A 19,097-nucleotide genomic window follows, 5' to 3' on the forward strand; every position below is an offset into this window, starting at 1 on the left:
TCGATCATTAAGCTCCTGCAGATGATCAATTGGACCTCCTGAATGAAAGATAAACTCTTAATTTGTCCATTCAGCACAGCAAACAAGTTCCTCAGTGGAAAAGGGTCTACAGCCTGCATACTGCTTGCATGGTCCCTCCATTCCTGAACTTACCTGGTGCTGATGGGGCAGCCATTCCAAAGTCCAGCAACGTGCAAACTGAGAATGATATATTAGAATTAATTGTACAAAAAGATTTTTTTTAAATTTGGACATTTGAACAGGAACCAAACCCAGTTCTGGTCAAGTAACATGTTCAGGATAGAAAGCTTTGGCTGCAATTACTTTGTAGTTCAATTATTAAATGAAAAAATTAAGGCAGACAATTCCCAAAACGTAAATAAAAATTTATTGCCTATCAGGTTAAATCTACAATTTCAATAAAATAACATTAATCAAACTTTCTGTACAATGGAAAATTAAAGAAAAACTACATCATAAACCTAATTTATTTACATTAGCAAAACAATGGTTACTAGCGTTATACACAACAATGGCTTTGTGTCAAATTTTATTAAGTCACTGCATGAAAGTGCACTTCTTCCTTGCGGCACTTGATAAAAAGTATTGCACTGGTAATGACAGTAACTGTTAAGGGCTTTGCACTATCCATCTAAGTCAAGCAAAATGATTGTCTTAGTTTTATGAGTCTGTGAATTGACAACTTCCACATAAGAGGTGCAGTCTATTTAGACTCAAGACTACAAGTGAAACAGACTTGTATTAATGATCCTGAACGCTTAACACAATTGCAGCATCCTGGTAAACAAGGATTAAATGAGACTCAGAATAACTACACCACCTTCTGAGCCATAGTGAGCATTTTAAAATTGGGTGTGCAACTAAAATGCATTATTTTTCTATTTAAGAGACATTTTATTTATTCAGTGGATTACCACTTGGGATCCAAATTCACTAGATGATTCTTTTTCTGCTGAATACATGCAAATTGTCAATTCAGAGTTACAGACACAGCTTTAATGCATGCAAGACTGCCAAAATATCTATCTGTACCAAGAGGAGATTTTAAATTGTCTAATTTCAAGTCTTCCCTTAACAAATTTGGAATTTTAATCTGGGTAAACAGTAAACAAAGGAAAAAAATATGTAATGAGAAAAAACACAAATTAAGCATCCGAGCTACAATGCTCATTATTTCTTAACTGATGTGTAGAAAAATTCCAAAATGTACAGTATAAAGTCCAACCCAAATCTATCAAAGGCTTTATGTAACTCAGCACCAAAGGGAAAGAATGATTGCTGTCCAGTAGCCCAGGTGGAAATTATGCATGAGAACAGGAATTTTAATGGCCCCAAGGTAAAATAGTCTGGCAGCAATCCCCATTAAGTTCACACCCAAGGAATAACCACTTGCATCAGGCGAAAGGGCTGCTGGCACCTATTGACACACAGCAACAAGTAAGAAAATGGAACGAGAGGATCAGGGAAGAAAAAGAAATGAACTATTGCACTACGACATGTATACAGTCTCACTAGGCTGTCTGTCTTGAACTGTTTCAGTGAAAATGAAGATAAATTGGTGTGAAACAATGATCCATTTTCTAGATTATAGACACTCAACACATGAATGGATTGGAAATAAAATAACATTAGAAAATGATAGCTCTGAGCCAGAATTAAACGTAGTTATCTTATTTCCTTCGCCTAGTCACATGATTCTAAAGCAAAAAACTTTCAAAATTCACAATTTCAAACATGTACAAGCAAACTACACTAATTCAGCATCTACCAGCCAGTAAAATGGTTAAGGTACTTTTAAAACAAATGCAACTGAAGATACTTTACATGGTTAAAAAAATAGATTAAGTGTGATAAAATATTTGCTGCGTTAACACTGAACGAAATTGTATTCCAAAGCAAAAATGACTGACTTTTAGGAGCCTATTCTATATTTTAAGGCACTATTAAAAGGGCTTCAAAACAGAACTTTGCCCTGAGACAACTGCTTCAACACATATCCAATGTGCAAATATACCACAGAAATTTTAAAAAGTTAGTACTAAAACCAAAATTCTTATGACTTTTGACTCATGTGTGACAAAACATTTAGAACAAATCAGATAGTCTTTTTATACATGTAATTCTACCCCAAGATTCAGCAAATTCTAATGAAAAACTGACAAGTACTGGCATATAGTCTGCCTTTTTCCCTCTCAAAAAAAAGACTCCAATTCTTCCCTCAATAATTCAACAGCTGACAAATTGTGCAAATACTATTTGAGAAACATTTAAGATCTGCCCTTGGATGTAAACACAAGACACTACTGTACTTTCAAGGAACTTCACCTTTTCATCTTTTGTCACCAAAAGCTTAAATAAAAACGTGAAATAATTTAATACTGGTGATTTTTCCCACTGTTGTTCAAAGTAAAACTGGATGCTACTATCAGCCATGACAAGAAAGCGCCATTCAACAAGAATGTCAGAAATACCAGTGCTCAGTGCCATCATTTGTAAACTTCCAATTGGAATTCTTCAGATTTCAGGCAAAATATGTGACACACTACAGAAATGGTTTCATAAATTTGAAAGGTTTTGTTTTATAATTTAGTTGCAATCCTATATGGAAAGGCTAACAGATTAACTGTCATGTTGCATTTGAATTAACTCGTACTGCTATTGTCTGGTTTTGAAAAGTAAATGGAAAATTAAAGCATTGATTCAGCAGAAGAACGAACACAGTTTAAGCAATTCCAGATTGAAGATATTCAATGCTCCTGCCTTGAAAAGGCTTAAAGCAAGGGATGTTATTACAGTGAAGAAAGTTTTAAATTGTTTGATTAAAATATGAATCAGTAGCAAGATACATCAGTACTCTAGTAAACCAGAATGTTAATTGCTGCAGCTACACAATATATAACTGTATGGACAATATTTCAGATGTATACATGTGTACATTATGTATCAGGTACTTGTTAAAAAGCAGAGTAGCTGGAGCTCAGTCTAGCGAATTCAGCAACCTATTTATATAACATTTTGCTTTTATTTCAGTGAATTGTATGCGGTGTTTTTGGTATTCTAAAAACCAAATGTCCTCATTTGAGATGCATATGCAATTGGTAGAATTCCAACACGAGGATGGAGGAAGAGAAGTGGTGGGTGATGGGGGAAATACGTGCTTACACACATTAGCACGCTATTGATGTTAGCTAGCAATATCTGAAAGTCTCATGCATGCCACCATTCATAACAATATGGTCCTTTTCAATAATTGTTATATTGGTTAACTTAGCCACATATCCATGAGCAGGCAGAGGGGGTCAAACAGTCAACTACCATTTTGATATAAATGGAACTCTGCACAGAGACAACTCTCCCTGTGCAGCTTATGACACTGCCATTGTATTACTGTGCATACGTAGACATTCCATAGTTCAACAAAATACAGACACCACAAATTGACGATATCCCAGCAGCTCTAATTCTTTGAAGAATCAGGAAGCCATTACAAAGCAACTTTCATAGGTCTCCATCTGAAGGTGGTTGACAAAGACGGTAGAGCCTAGAGAAAAAATTCAAAGGAATTGCAAATTTACAATTTTTCCTGTGCAGAAAAATAACAGGCATATTCTTTATTGTAGGAAAAATAAATCTTGGGATTTCAAGACTTAACATGTTCCCCAGATTATTAACAAAGCACAGTAAGTAGATCAAGGGAGAAATTGCTATGGTAATGGAATGAAACCACTGAATCAAGAATCTATTTTGCACCCAGATGATTTTCTTTTCCCTTTGACTGCTAACGTGTGATCACCCATTTGCAAGTGGACAATTTCAAGTCTTGCATCCTAAGTTTCCCAGAAGTGATTTTTCACCCTTGCCCAACAAATCCTACCTCATCTGCTGCCTATTATTTTCTAATGCTAGAATGAGAATAAATTAGGCTTGCATTTTTAAGTACTCAAAAGAAATGGTCATGGTCCTTAAGCTGCAAGCAAACCCAGCTTAACACAATATTAATGAAATCCTTCTTCAAATGAAGTATTCCATAATGTCCATCTTCAATGACAATTATCTGTATCCCCAGACTGTTAATACTATTTCTTCCTATATCACACAGGCTGCAGGCACATCAATATTAACTGACTACAGCACCAAGACAAAGATTTTTTTAAGCAGATCAGACTCCTTAAATGTCAACTGTTCATCTTTGCACGTTTACATGAACAGTCCTGGACTGGTTCTTTAACTGATCATGCTATATTCCACGCTGGAATCAAAGATAAATGCATCTATGCAAATACTGGTTTAGTTACATATCTAGAAGTCAATTTCATTTAAAATGAATGTGCTTTTGCTTTTCATTCCAAGTTTTAAGTTGTCATTTTTGACTATTGTGTTAATCCAAGCATGACAAGTCACAGCATCAGATACTAAAATTACACAAGGAGATACTGGAACTAAAAACTTTTCAGAGGCAGAGCATCTTTATTCCAAAGAAATGAGTGGTGATGAAAGATTCTAGAATTATGAAACTAGGTACATAGAGTAGGCCAAGAAAGAAATATCAGGCTTTAGGTTTGGAGGAAGTTGCAGAGGTTTAGAGAAGCAAAGCCGTGAAATAAATTCAGAATAAGGATTAAAATTTTAAGAATGAGGCATTGCCAACGTAGACCTTTGAGGACAGTGCGTTGGATATTGCAAAGATAGAACACAGGCTGTAAAGCTTCAGACGGCTTCAAGTTTAGAGAGCGTTGCCTACCATGAGTGCCTGGAAATTTCAAGATTAAGGACAACATAGATTACTTAATGCTCATCCATTCCTAAGAGACAACCAATCTTGCAGACATCGAACACATACATGATCAGGAGCTCTTCTCAGAGTCAAGAAATTTGGGAATGCTCTGATTCTGTTTCAGGCAACAAATATGGGGAGGCAAACAATTAATTACCCAGGAACTAAATGTATCCAAGGAACTCCAGACAATTGCTGCTTTCCCAATATTTAACTGATGAAAACTACTGCTTTTTTAAAAAGACAGAATGTGTGACAAATCAGAGACTGTGAAGGCCATGAAAGAGATGGAAGGGCAGAGCTCAGAATCATCAGCTTATGCATGGCACCTAAGGCTTTTCTTGGAATAATGTTGTTGATTGGCAGCCTGTCAAAATTAGGAGGGAGTAAAGGATCCATTCTTCGAGTTCCTAGCATTACCTATGCTAGAGATAGAAGAGAATCACAGGCTTTTCTCCAACCATAGCTTGGTAAGAGAGAATAGAATTGAATGAAGATGATAATATGATCAACTGTGGCAAAGCCTGCCGACAGGTTGAGAGAGATGAGGAGGGATAGTTGTCATGGTCCATGTGGGTACCAACGATGTAGGTAGAACAAGGAAAGAGGTTCTGCTGAGGGAATATGAGCAGCTAGTGACTAAATTAAAAAATCTCTGGATTGCTACCTGAGCCACGTGCAAATTGGCACAGGGACAATAAATGCATAACTCAAAGACTGGTGTGGGAGAAGTGGGTTTGAGTTAGTGGGACATTGGCACTGGTATTGGGGAAAGAGGGAACTGTTCCGATGGGACGGGCTCCACCTGAACCATGCTGGGACCAGGGTCTTGGCGAATCACATAACTAGGGCTTTAGATAGGGCTTTAAACTAAATAGTAGCGGGGTGGGTTCAACAGATTGGAAAAGTATGGATAAAGTAAAAGGGAAGGAGAGTGCAGGAGAGCTTACTGAAATCTCCAGAATAAAGAATAAAACAAAGTTTAGAAAGGGATAAGAATTTAATTTCAGGCAACATGGGGAAAGTTTAAAAAGGGTAGTGAATACAGAAATGAAGGTGTTATTTTTGAATGTACGCAGTAGACGAAATAAAGGTAGGTGAGCTTATAGCACAGTTAGAAATTGGCAGGTATGACGTTGTGGGCAACACAGTTGTGGTCAAAAGAAGATCACAGCTGGGAGCTAAACATCCAGGGATACACATCCTATCAAAAAGACAGGCAGGTGGGCGGGGGGGGCGGTGGGGAGGGTGGCACTGTTGGTAAAAAAAAATGAAATCAAATCCTAGGTCAGAAGTGATATAGGATCAGAAGATGTAGAATCCTTGTGGGTAGAGTTAAGAAGCTGCAAGGGTAAAAAGACCCTATTGGGAGTTATATACAGGTCTCTGAATAGTAGCCAGAATGTAGGGTGCAAATTACAACAAGAGATAGAAGAGGCATGTAAAACGGCAATGTTACAGTCCTCATGCAGAATTTCAATATGCAGGTAGATTGGGAAAATCAGGTTGATACTGGATTCCAAGAGAAGGAATTTGTAGAATGCCTACGAGATGGCTTTTCAGAGCAGCTTGTGGTCAAGCCCACTGGGGAAAAGGCAATTCTGGATTTGGTGTTGTGTAATGAACCAGATTTCTTTAGGGGGCTTAAGGTAAAGAAACCCTTTGGAGGCAGTGATCATAATATGATAGAATTCACCCTGCAGTTTGAGAAGAAGAAGCTAAAATCGAATGTATTGGTATTACAGTTGAGTAAAAGTAACTACAGAGGCATGAAAGAGGAGCTGGCCAAGGTTGATGGGAAGGGGACTCTAGCAGGGATGACGGCAGAGCAGCAATGGCAAGAGTTTCTGGGAGTAATTCGGAAGACACAGTGTCAGTTCATCCCAAAGAAGCAGCAGCATTCTAAAAGGGAAGATGAGGCAACCATGGCTGACAGGGAAGCCAAAGACAGCATAAAAGCAAAAGAGAGGGCATAAATATTGCAAAAATTAGTGGGAAGTCTTTAAAAACCAACAGGAGGCAAGTAAAAAAGCAATAAGGGGAAAAAAAGATGAAATATGAAGGTAAGCTAGCCAATAATATAAAAATTCTTTTCCAGATATATAAAGAGTAAAAGAGAGGCAAGAGTGGACATTGGACAGCTGGAAAGGTAGTAATGGGGAACAAAGAAATGGCTGATAAACTGTATAAGTATTTTGAGTCAGTCTTCACTGTGGAAGACACCAGCAACCTACCAGAAATTCGAGAGAGTCAGGGGGCAGGAGTGAGTGTAGCCACTATTACTAAGGAGAAGGTGCTTGGGAAGCTGAAAGGTCTGAAGATAGATAAGTCACCTGGACCAGATGGACTACATCTCAGATAGGAGCCCATGGTATTACAGGCAAGGTACTAACATGGATTGAAGATTGGCTGACTGGCAGAAGGCAAAGAATGGGAATAAAGGGGGCCTTTTCTGGTTGGCTGCCGGTGACTAGTGGTGTTCCGCTGGGGTCGGCGTTGGGTCCACTACTTTTCACGTTATATGTTAATGATCTGGATGACGGAATTGATGACTTTGTGGCCAAGTTTGTGGATGATACAAAGATAGGTGGAGGGGCAGGTGGTGTTGAGGAAGCAGGGAGTCTGCAGAAGGACTTGGACAGGTTGGGAATATGGATAAAGTGGCAGATGAAATACTGTGTAGGGAAGTGTATGGTCATGCACTTTGGTAGAAAGAATGAAGGCGTAGACTATTTTCTAAACTGGGAGCAAATTCAGAAATTGGAGGTGCAGAGGGATGGGAACCCTAGTGCAGGATTCCCTAAGGGTTAACTTGCAGGTTGAGTCAGTAGTAAGGAAGGCAAATGCAATGTTAGCCTTTGTTTCGAGAGGTCTAGAATATAAAAGCAAGGATGTAATGGTTTATAAGGCGTTGGTCAGACTACATTTGGAGTATTGCGAGCAGTTTTGGGACCCATATCTAAGGAAAGATGTGCTGGCATTTAAGAGGAGCCAGAGGACATTTACAAGAATGATCTCAGGAAAGAAAGGGTTAACATGAGGAGCATTTGATAGCTCTAGGCCTGTACTCGCTTGGAAGGATGAAGGGGTGGGGGGGGGGGGGAATCTCACTGAAACCTACCAGATATTGAAAGGCCTGGACAGAGTGGACATGGAGAGGAGTTTTCCAGTAGTGCGAGAATCTAGGATCAGAGGGCACAGCCTCAGAACTGAAGGATGTTCCTTTAGAACAGAGATGAGGAGGAATTTCTTTAGCCAGAGACCGGTGAATCTGTGGAATTCATTGCCACAAATGGCTGTGGAGGCCAAGTCATCAGGTATATTTAAAGCGGAGGTTGATAGGTTCTTGATTATTGTGTCAAAGGTTACGGGGAGAAGGCAGAAGAATGAGGTTGAGAGGGAAAAATAAGTCAGTCAGTCATGATCGAATGGCAGAGCAGGCTCAATGGGCCGAATGGACTAATTCTGCTTCTATGTCTTATGGTCTTGCTTCTGCCTTTACTGAAGGGATTGCAGTGCTATAGCAATGTGATTGAAGTGTATCAAATAGTTGGAGGAAAGGAAAGCACGTACTTTCGAGCCAACAGTGGGTTCAAGGACTTGACAGGAAATAGCACCTTAAAATATTTAAAATCCTGTCTGCAACTTGAAATATTTCACATTCCCAATAACTAACTGGATGTAAACATGCTGAAATACTAGTTTTGTTAGTCCTGGCTGATAGAGAAGGAACCGCTAGCATAACTGCTAAATCTCACACATAAATAGAGCAGCATACAGATTTATAAACTTACCTTGGTACAGACTGCGGCATCTGATCCATTACTTTTAAATTTTTGGCTGAGTTCTCAACTCTTGCACCCTGAAGAAATAAAAACAATTCCATGTTCTCAAATTACGGTAACTTAGCTGTATACATTAGGAACTTAACATCTAATTACTTGGTATTTGAAGGTTTTACCTGTTTCCTCATAATGTCTGTGGCCTGCATGATGCATCTAGGTAAAAGTCCATGGCTACGGGCCAAAATGACTGCTTGTTCCAGGGTCACGCTTAAAGTACTCCTGTATAAAATTAAAATTTCAGGACTATTAAAGCAACCACTGGATTCTATCCACACAAGATCTATTCAGATGAGCTGAAGAAAATATAGTCTATTAACACAATAAACTCCACTAAAGAGATCAAATCCTTTTTAAGATCCATTTTATATTTCTCCTGAACAAATCCACAAACGTACAAGGATGACACTGAACTTCCAGTTGCCCTCCACTTAAATTTTCTACCTCAATCTGGCCTCTGTTTTTGAGCCCTTGTATTACTCCAACAATGCAAGTTCAAGGACATCAACTCATCTTTCAACAGGGCATGTTACAGCCCTCAGAACTCAATTGTGAATTCCACCATTTCAAACATCCAGCCTTTCACGTTTGCGTCAGAACTGATTAGATGAGATGCAAAGTCAACATTAACTCAGTTTTTCTTTTGCTACAAATGCTGCCTCACCGGTGAAGCGTTTCCAGCATTACCTATTATTTCAAATTTCTACCAACTGCTGTGTTCTCTCTGTTCCAGCATTGGTCTCATTCATCTCCCTCTATTCACACCTCCTCAGAGAGATCAGATGCAACTAACAAGTCTTCAACACTCTCGTTCAGCCAGCATGAACAACGTGTCATTCGCTTTTCTTGATTCCCACCCCACCATGCATGTTCCCATTCTTTCTCTCCTTCCTTCCTCCTCTGCATCTTAAAATATGTTTGCTTTCTAACAGTCCCTGGTTTAGATGAAAGGTAATCAACTCTCTCCATAGATGCTGACTGACAGATGAAGTATTTCCAGCATTCTCTTATTTAAGATTTCCAATATCTGCAGTTTTGTTTTGCTTAGAACCTGGTTGGCCGAAAGGCCTGTTTTGTGCTATATGGTTCTGTCAAAAGAGCAATGTTGAGTTGGACAACTGCTTATTTGTAATGTGAATTTTGCCATGATCTAGGCTAACCAATATCCTTATGCAGGGTCTTGACCTGAACTATCCTTCTGCTGCCTGACTTGCCGAGTTCCTCCAAGATTTTGTATCTAACCGACATCATGTTAATTAAGACTGTTTTCTGTATTTTTAGACACTTGTATGTGATTGTGGTCTACAAGTATGAATTTTACAAGATTAATATTTTGTCCAAAGATCATGAAATATAAAATTATGTTGCCATCCTCCAGATACATCCAAGTGGTTAAATGTGCATCTGAAGATTTCTGGTTTGCTTGAAAGCAAGAAGAATTTACTATACCTTGTTTAAAATGCTGAAAATTTATAGCCTTCGTTGGGAAATGTCTAAATCTTCATACAAATTCAGTATTCCACAATCACATACAAGTGTATAAAAATACAGAAAACAGCCTTAATTAACATGATGTTGGTTAGATACAAAGTCTTGGAGGAACTCAGCAGGTCAGGCAGCAGAGGGATAGTTTGGGTCAAGACCCTGCATGAGGATGTTGGTTAGCTTGGATCATGGCAAAATTCATATTACAAATAAGCAGTTGCCCAACTCAACATTGCTGTTTTGACAGGTTCTAAGTTGAAGCATATACAAATTGTAAATTTTAATCTGTGCATTTCAATACGACAGATACAAATTCTATACAGTAAAATCAAAGTGGCTTTCCTTGCACAATTGTCAAAAGGAAAACAAACTTAAAAGTTGAACTTAGACTCTGCATAAATAAAGCTTTGATGGAAGTAACTGTGTTAGAAAATGGAATCAAGAAATTACAAATGAAACATGGACTAACTGTAAATACCCCAGAAGTATTTAATTATTGCAGAGTATATCACCAAATATTTGAGTGTTCAGTTTTAAATTACAGGCTTTGCTGTAACAGTCTCAGATGTCACTTCCTGGCTTCACTCTTCCTCTACACGATTATATACAAGGGCATACGTTACTGATGATTCAAATGCCTGGTGGAAAACCAAGTTCCATGAACCCCGTTTGTACTAAAGAACAAACTATACTTATGTACAACAGCCACGTAAATTGTGATATCACAAATGCTTCATAACCAATTAACTAGTCATCTACTTAGACAGAAAAGGTGCCAATTTGCTAAAAGCAATATCATACAAATAGAAAGGAGATAAGAAACTAGCCAATTTTTATTTATGCAAATAGTTTTGGTTAAGGGAAAAACACTGCCCAGGAAACAGGACTCATGATATTTTCACAACACCTTGTTCCTGGCAGTGAACATCACCAACAGCCTGTCCTGGTCAAATCACGTAGATGCCAAGGCCAAGAAAGCTCACCAGTGCCTCTACTTCCTCAGGAGGCTAAAGAAATTTGGTTTGTCCCCTTTGACTCTCACCAACTTTTACCGATGCACCATAGAAAGCATCCTATCTGGATGTATCACAGCTTGGTACGGCAACTGCTCTGCCCAGGACCGCAAGAAACTGCAGAGAGTTGTGGACACAGCCCAGCGCATCACGGACACCAGCCTCCCCTCTTTGGACTCTATCTTTACCTCTCATTGTCTTGGTGAAGCAGCCAGCATAATCAAAGACCCCACCCACCCGGGACATTCTCTCTTCTCCCCTCTCCCATCAGGCAGAAGATACAGGAGCCTGAGGGCACGTACCACCAGCCTTAAGGACAGCTTCTACCCCACTGTGATAAGACTACTGAACTGTTCCTTTATACAATGAGATGGACTATGATCTCACGATCTACCTTGTTGTGACCTTGCACCTTATTGCACTGCACTCTCTCTGTAGCTGTGACACTTTACTCGGTACTGTTACTGTTTTTACCTGTACTACATCAATGCACTTTGTACTAACTCAATGTAACTGCACTGTGTAATGAATTGACCCGTACAATCAGTTTGTAAGACAAGCTTTTCACTGTACCTCGGTAAAAGTGACAATGATAAACCAATACCAAATCAGGTGTACGTGGGATCACATTAATAGCCAAAACAACACTTCAGAAAAATAAAGTGCTCTCATTGAAGTTTCACAATTGCTTCTTCCACTAAAACTTCCACACCAAATTTAATGCCAAGTTCACTGTATCCGGTGCAAACAAGAGCTGGCGTTTGGTGGTTTGCTTTAATCTGCAAGTGGCCTGAGGTACCCATTATATTCATGCTAATTTGTGGTACTGGGACATTCTAAAGCTTTGTAGCATTCATAATAATGCAGAACATGGGCGTCATTTCTGCAGTTCCCAGATCTGCAATAAAACCTATTATTCTGAGATTGCTGGTGAATTGAAATTTGTACTGTTTAGGCTTTGCTGACTTTAGCATTATCGCAGGATGAAAGGTGGCCATATCCCCAGGGATACACTATAATGGGAGGCAACCTCAGCCAAAAGGGTGCCGAAAGTTCTGCTTTAAGAATGTTAGTAAAAGGGATATGAAAGCTTTCTGCATTCATTATGGCAAGTAGGAAACTGTATCTGGTGACAGAAGGAAATGGCAAAACAGAGTCATAGACTCAGAGGTATACAGCACGGAAACGGCCCTTCAGTCTACCATATCCATGCCAATCTTTTTGCCCATTGACACTAATCCCATTTGCCAGCATTAGGGCCATATCCTTCTGTGCCTTGCATATTAAAGTGTCTAAATGCTACTTTAATGTAGTAATTGTAACCTTCTCTAGCAGCGAATACCAGATATCAACCAATCTCTATGTGAAAAGAAACTTTCCCCTCAAATCCCCCTTAAAACTCCTACTTCTAACCTTTAGCCTATACCCTCTTGTTTTGATACCCTTACCAGAGGAAAAAAAATTCTAACCTATGACTCATAATCTTATACACTTCTGTCAGGTCACCCATCAGTTCCTTAGCTCCAGGGAAAACAAATCCAATCTATACAGAAGTCCTCCAACTCAGGCAATATTGTGGTGAATCTCCTCTGCACTCTTTCCAGCACCACCACATCCTTTCTATAGTATAACAACCAGAACTGCATACAATACTCCATGTGCAACTGACCAGTGTTTTGTCAAGTTGTAACATAATGTCCAGCTCTTGCATTCTACACCCCAACCTATTCAAAGCAACTTGCCATATGCCTTCTTCATTACCCTATCGACCCATGTTGCCATTTGCAGGGAATTACAGACTTGAAAACCTTGGTCTTCCTGTTAATCAACATTACTTGGCACCCTACCATCTACTGTAACATGCCCTACCCCTATTTGTCCTCACAAAATCCATCACTGTCAGGATTAAATTCTATCTGTCAATGCTTCACCCAACTTTCCATCTGATCTATATCCCACTGCAGCAGCTCAGACAACCATCCTCACTATACACAACACCACCAGCCTGTGTTATTCGCACATTCATGCAAGCAGGGATTTGCCACCATGAACAACAGTGGCTTCACTAGTAGATGCCATTGCTGGTTGTTATACTATAGAAAGGATGTGGTGGTGCTGGAAAGAGATGCCATTGCTGAAAGCACAAACACAGAACCATTATTCAAGCTACATTGCCAGCAGCTGTGCCAGACTTTACAGGATCAGAAACGTGAACAATCTCTGAAAGCTATGTCCAACGCCTCATGTGGATGGAAGAATGCCAACCATACTTCCAATCACATTTCAGAGAACAAACAAGGGCACTTCAAAAGCCGCAATTTTTTTGTTGTTCATATGAAGATGTTGATGGAAATCTGGGCATTAATTGTCCATCCCTAATTTCCCTTGAATTGAGGCAGCAGTAGGAGCAGTCAACCACAGGAGGAGGAGGTCTGGAACACACGTCAGATCAGGCAGATTTCCTTCACTGAAGGACACAAGTGAAACACATGGGTTTTTAATGACAATCTGGTAGTTTCATGGTTACTATAATTGAAACCAGCTTTAATTCCAGATTGATTTAATTACTCGGATTTAAATTCCCCAACTGCAGTGGTGGGATTCAAACTTGTGCCTCTGGATCAATGGTCCAGAACTTTGGCTGCTGGTCCAGAGTCTTTACCACTAAGCTAAATTATCATTCCAATTTTCCACTTTCTGATATTCTTATGTTACTGAGAATTAACATTTATTCAAGCAGTGCTGTGGGTCGCTAAGTTTGTATTATAACACTAACCATGAGGTCAGGATTACAGCATTATTAATGAAGTGCAAGTGAGCCAAAAGGATTTATTTCACAAGCGTAAATGCTCTAGCAAACCAGACACCAATGATTTCTGATATTTCAGGATTACGATTATTTTTCAGCATTCCAACAAGGACACTGCATAGCTTTAAACTGCATGCCCGAACTAATTGAAAAGATATCAATTACCTCTGAATACCAGTGCCGCACATAACAATCTGACAGGCTCCAAGCCGGTTGCAGAGTTCAGAGGATATTGGCAAGACTGCAATTCCAGAAAGATTACTGCTTGAGTTTGCCATGGATGTTGAATGTTTGGGATTAATGTACAATTCCATGAGTCGCTGCAGTTCCTCTAATGCATTCAGCGGACGGAGCAACTATGAATTTAAAAGGAAAACAAGTTTGTAAATGTTAGCTTTTTACCATGAATTCCACTGTTGTTTATAAAATACTTTCCCCTTGTCATTTCCACCATCACTATCATTGCCCTCCCCTACTAAAGACCAAGTTTTGCTGTTGTTGCACAATGGCCTCAACAGGACCAAATAAAGCTTAACCTGTTTATTTCATATAAAACTGAATTAAATAATGATGATCATATTAAGATATTTATTTATTAGTCACATGTACATCGAAACATACAGGGAAATGCGTCTTTTTGCGTTACTGAGAATGTGCTGGGGGCAGCCCACAAGTGTCTCCACTCTTTCGGCGCCAACACATCATTCCCACAGGTCCTAACCTGTAAGTCTTTGGAATGCTTCGGAGCACCTGGAGGAAACCCACGCAGACATGGGGAGATGGTACAAACTCCTTACAGACAGCAGCGGGAATTGAACCCGGGTACAAATGGACAAATTACATTTGTAACATCACAGAAAAGACATTCAACACAATCGGTGTGTGTTGGTATTTATGCTCTGCAAAAACCTCCTCCTACCTAATCAGTATGTTCATTTATTCATTCCTTTCCCTCTCATGTTTGCTCTGAGCAACACTGGCTATCTTGGTATTACATAAAATGTGAAAGGCAAGCTAAATTTACCTTTTAAGGAACAATTCAATAAAATAAAAAGGAGAGCTATGGACAGTTTGGTACATTTTGTAGAATTAAGAACAACTCATTTCTAAGACAAACTGGAGGGTTTACAGACTGGTACAGCATATTTGACAAGGTTAATTAACCTGATTGACCATTTAACACAGGATATTCGAAAGCACACAAGTCATTCAGTTAGCTTTACAACAATAATTTGTTTAGTCCACTGAAGCATCTTACCCTATTTATCTTTACAGCTGTAGCAGAAGAATCAGAAGGCAAATTCGACCTTTCAAGATAGAAAGCCCTGCAAGAAGATCAAAATCTTAGAATTCATTTTGATTATGCAATGAAAGCACATTTAGAAATGTCCTAACGTAGAAGAGGCATTGATCGCGTGGATAGTCAGAGGCATTTTCCCAGGGCTGAAATGGTTGCTACAAGAGGACACAGGTTTAAGGTGCTGGGGCGTAGGTACAGAGGAGATGTCAGGGATAAGTTTTTTTACTCCGAGAGTGGTGAGTGCGTGGAATGGTCTGCCAGCAACGGTGCTGGAGGCAGATATGACAGGGTCGTTTAAGAGACTTTTGGATAGGTACATGGAACTTAGAAATTATAAGGCTTACCCATAGCCCTCTATTTTTCTAAGGTAGGGACATGTTCGGCACAACTTTGTGGGCTGAAGGGCCTGTATTGTGCTGTAAGCTTTATACGTTTCTATGTAATTGAAATATTAAATTTGCTTCAGATCTAAAACTAGTAGTAGAGACACCAACATGGTTTTCCTTTCCTCTCTTCTAGGGAACTATCGTTCTTTTGAAGATGAAGGATGTCAGTGGCAGTGATGTTTTCTAAAAGTAAAATTAAGTTTTCCATAACTCTATCCTGGTAAAATTTAACACCCACTATGAATCCAACTCCTGCTTCACAATTTTGTTTATTAAATAAATTGACTGTTCCCAAAATTCAACTATTGAGATTGGAATTCAAGCTCAAGTTAGGACTAGGCCAGCAGATAGGGCTGGTGCACAACAATAAACCACCCATTACCAAGTACCAATTCCAAGCACTTGGAATATGTTTTTTTATTTAATTGCAAAATAACATTTTTATTTTAAAGTGCAAAGTAATATTCATCCAACGTAGATTCTTTAGAAATCTTAATGTACATAGCATTAACAAATACACCAAATGTTAATCAAGTTACACACACCTAGTCTGTTCACCTTTTGATCCTGATTAGATTTAATTAGAATACTTTCACACGAGTTATCTTCCAGAAGATAAATTTGTTATTATTTCAAATCTTACTCAGCAAATAACAAAGCTTACCTGAGTTTTCGATGATAATATTTAACTTTATCAAGGGATGCTGAATTGATCTGCTGTTGAAATTCTTCTGCAGCCATATTTTCTGGATAACATTGACCCTCAAGAGCTAAAGAAAAATATTAGAAAATAAAATTGAAACGTACAAAGAAAATCTTGGTCCAGCTTTGCTATGACTGGTTAAAATAAAGCTATCACACAAAACTACTGATTCTGAACAACAAATAAGTCTTTCAGGAATAAGAGTAAAGAGTATCTATTCAACATACAGTTCACTAGATAATTTAGTTGAATCACAAGAATGGATGTTGTCGGATCTGTTTTTCTTTAATTCTTATTAGTTTAATTTGGACTGTGTCAGCATCAAAAATGCATTTTGTTACTAAGCACCACTTTGACCTAAACATTATGAACAGTAATCAGGAAACAGGTCAATTAAGTGAAAGGGATCTTATATACAGTATAAGCTTATACCGTAGTTTAAAGGAAATGGCTTATAGGGAAGTATCTACAAGAGCTGTGACTCCTTTTGAGTCCAACTGTTTAGTGAAAAACATACCAATAAAAAAATCCAATTAAAGCAATCCTTGCAAATAGTCATTTAGGATAGTTCAGAATTTCTGGGATTTTTTTTTATAAATACATGCACATCATTGAGGTCAGCAGTGATTCTGATATACTCAAAAGGAAAACTGCAATATTAATAGGTAAATTATAATACCTTGAGAGAAAAGTACTGTGTGCAGCTTTAAACTACCACCATTCTGAAACTTGGAAGGCAACTCTGCAAAGTTGTGACTATCAAGGTAAAAAGTAACTTTCAACGCTTGCCGGCTACCATCCACCCGATAAGTGACGGAGCTGTCTGCAAAAATAAAAGCAAGACCATCAGTTTGGAAATATTTTAATATCACATGCCAAAGACTGATTACATGCCTTGTCTCTATACACAAGGATTGGTGGAGGGGGGTGGTGGTGGTGCGGGATTTATTGCTAAGCAATTGTTCAGAAGGAAAATCAGTGTGAAGAGTAACTTGTTGTTTAAGGTTCAAATACTCAATGATCACAAATGCCTGGTGAGCCTTAAAAATCCCTACACATCCACAAAACACACCCTTTAAAAACTCAGGTCTACCTTAAAGGCTTCAGTTCATTTCAACAAAGAACAAGAAAAATTAAAATATATATTCTTCAAAGTCAGGGAGAGAGGGAAACATGAAAATCAGTGAGCAGAAGCTGTGAGTGAGAAATTTAATATCAAGAATCTGCTGTTTCAATCTGGAGATCAGGTGAACAGAGATCACAGCTTCAGAAAGACATTTGGTTCAGTTTGCCCATCTCCCAGCTCTTTTAGAACATTTCAAATTAGTCCCCCTCCCCTGTCTGTTCTTTCTCTATAATCCTGTGATTTTTCACCTTCAAATACTTATCAGATTCCCTGTGGAAAGGTATTGAATCCACCACCCATTCAGGCAATTTATTCCATATAATGAAGCTGTATTAAAAGAGCTTCTCATCTTTTCTCCAGCTCTTTTGTTAATCACAACTGCAGACTGAGAAATTTGGCAACTGGATTGCAAAATATTTCAGTGAAGGCAAGTTCTTACAAGCCTCTTCTAATTTCATTGAGGCTCCAAAGTTGATTGCTAAGACGACAAATGATCCTTGGGTTGACCTTAAACTAGAGTCCTCTGCATCAATAGCAGCTTATAGCTGCTGGAATGCAGATGAGATTTTTCCTTATAACATCACAAATGGGTCAAGACCAGAATGTGGGTAAAGGGAATTGAGAGCCAGTGAATTTAATAGCACAAAATGTGGCCATTCAATGCAATACACAAGTAATAGGTCCACTTAAAGTCATGATACTATATTGAAACATTCATCTATCTGGTTAAACCATAGGCTGAAAACATCAATCATGTAGTGAAGGATTGTGCCCAGATGGAGGAAAAATCTCAAGGTTTTTCACAAAAACAATAATTTTAAGGATATCACAAAAAAGAAATACTTTATCCAGACAGAGTTTACATTCAATTTTTCTGGCTTTGATAGAAGCACTTGATCTGAAGATTTTTTTTTAAAAAAGAGGATTGGTTAACATTACATACAGTGCATATAGTCCGAAGTTAATAGTGAAGGCCAGGTGAGAGACTGAAGAAAATAAATGTGTACTCGAGATGTCAGATTTCACTGAACCAGACAATTGGGTTGGAGGGTTGGAAGGCACTTTATTTAAATGAGGATACTCAGAGAATATGTGGGGAGTATCCCTTGTAGATGGATATTATCAAGTTCTTTAAATATTTAAAAAGGTGATCCGCCCTAAATAACATTACTCCTCCTATTTTGAAAGTCCAGCGCAACACACTCTAGTAACATACGGAAAACTTAAAATGTAGAATAATGTTACAGATATAAAATTACAGCTTAAAAGCTTGAGAAAAACTCTTTACTAAAGTTACAAGTTTTACATTTTGACTTTAACCATGCCAGTCCTATTGCTATTTTTTCACTTCTGGAAGCATAGAGGTTACATTTCACAACTGTACACATAAGGTATTGACATGACAATACAAGCCACATAAATTACAAGGCCTCAGCCAAAGCTGAGCAATCTCCTTGCAGGAACATGTAACAGACAACTTCTATAGGTCAGGTAAATTTTAAATCTGTTTAAATACACACCAAAAAAAATTCAGCCAATAAACTCATCTTGCTTAAGGCTCAAGCAATGTACATACAAGTATAACATTTCCTGTACAAATCAAATCAACTCACGAGCTTGCTTCATGATTGAAAGCTC

The 19,097-nt window shown here is 38.5% G+C and overlaps 1 protein-coding gene across 1 annotated transcript in view; it reads right to left on the reverse strand.

Moving 5' to 3' along the window:
* Positions 1–371: 371 nt before the first annotated feature.
* The window catches only part of prex1 (phosphatidylinositol-3,4,5-trisphosphate-dependent Rac exchange factor 1), a 167,461-nt gene continuing 148,735 nt past the window's right edge, over positions 372–19,097 (reverse strand). Inside the window, 7 exon segments of the mRNA XM_052031374.1 lie at positions 372–3,562; positions 8,590–8,657; positions 8,757–8,859; positions 14,110–14,300; positions 15,203–15,269; positions 16,295–16,400; positions 17,013–17,156. Coding sequence (XP_051887334.1) covers positions 3,520–3,562; positions 8,590–8,657; positions 8,757–8,859; positions 14,110–14,300; positions 15,203–15,269; positions 16,295–16,400; positions 17,013–17,156 — 722 coding nt within the window. The 3' untranslated portion in view covers positions 372–3,519.

This window comes from Pristis pectinata, chromosome 16, assembly GCF_009764475.1.
Source record: "Pristis pectinata isolate sPriPec2 chromosome 16, sPriPec2.1.pri, whole genome shotgun sequence".
Taxonomy (NCBI): domain Eukaryota; kingdom Metazoa; phylum Chordata; class Chondrichthyes; order Rhinopristiformes; family Pristidae; genus Pristis; species Pristis pectinata.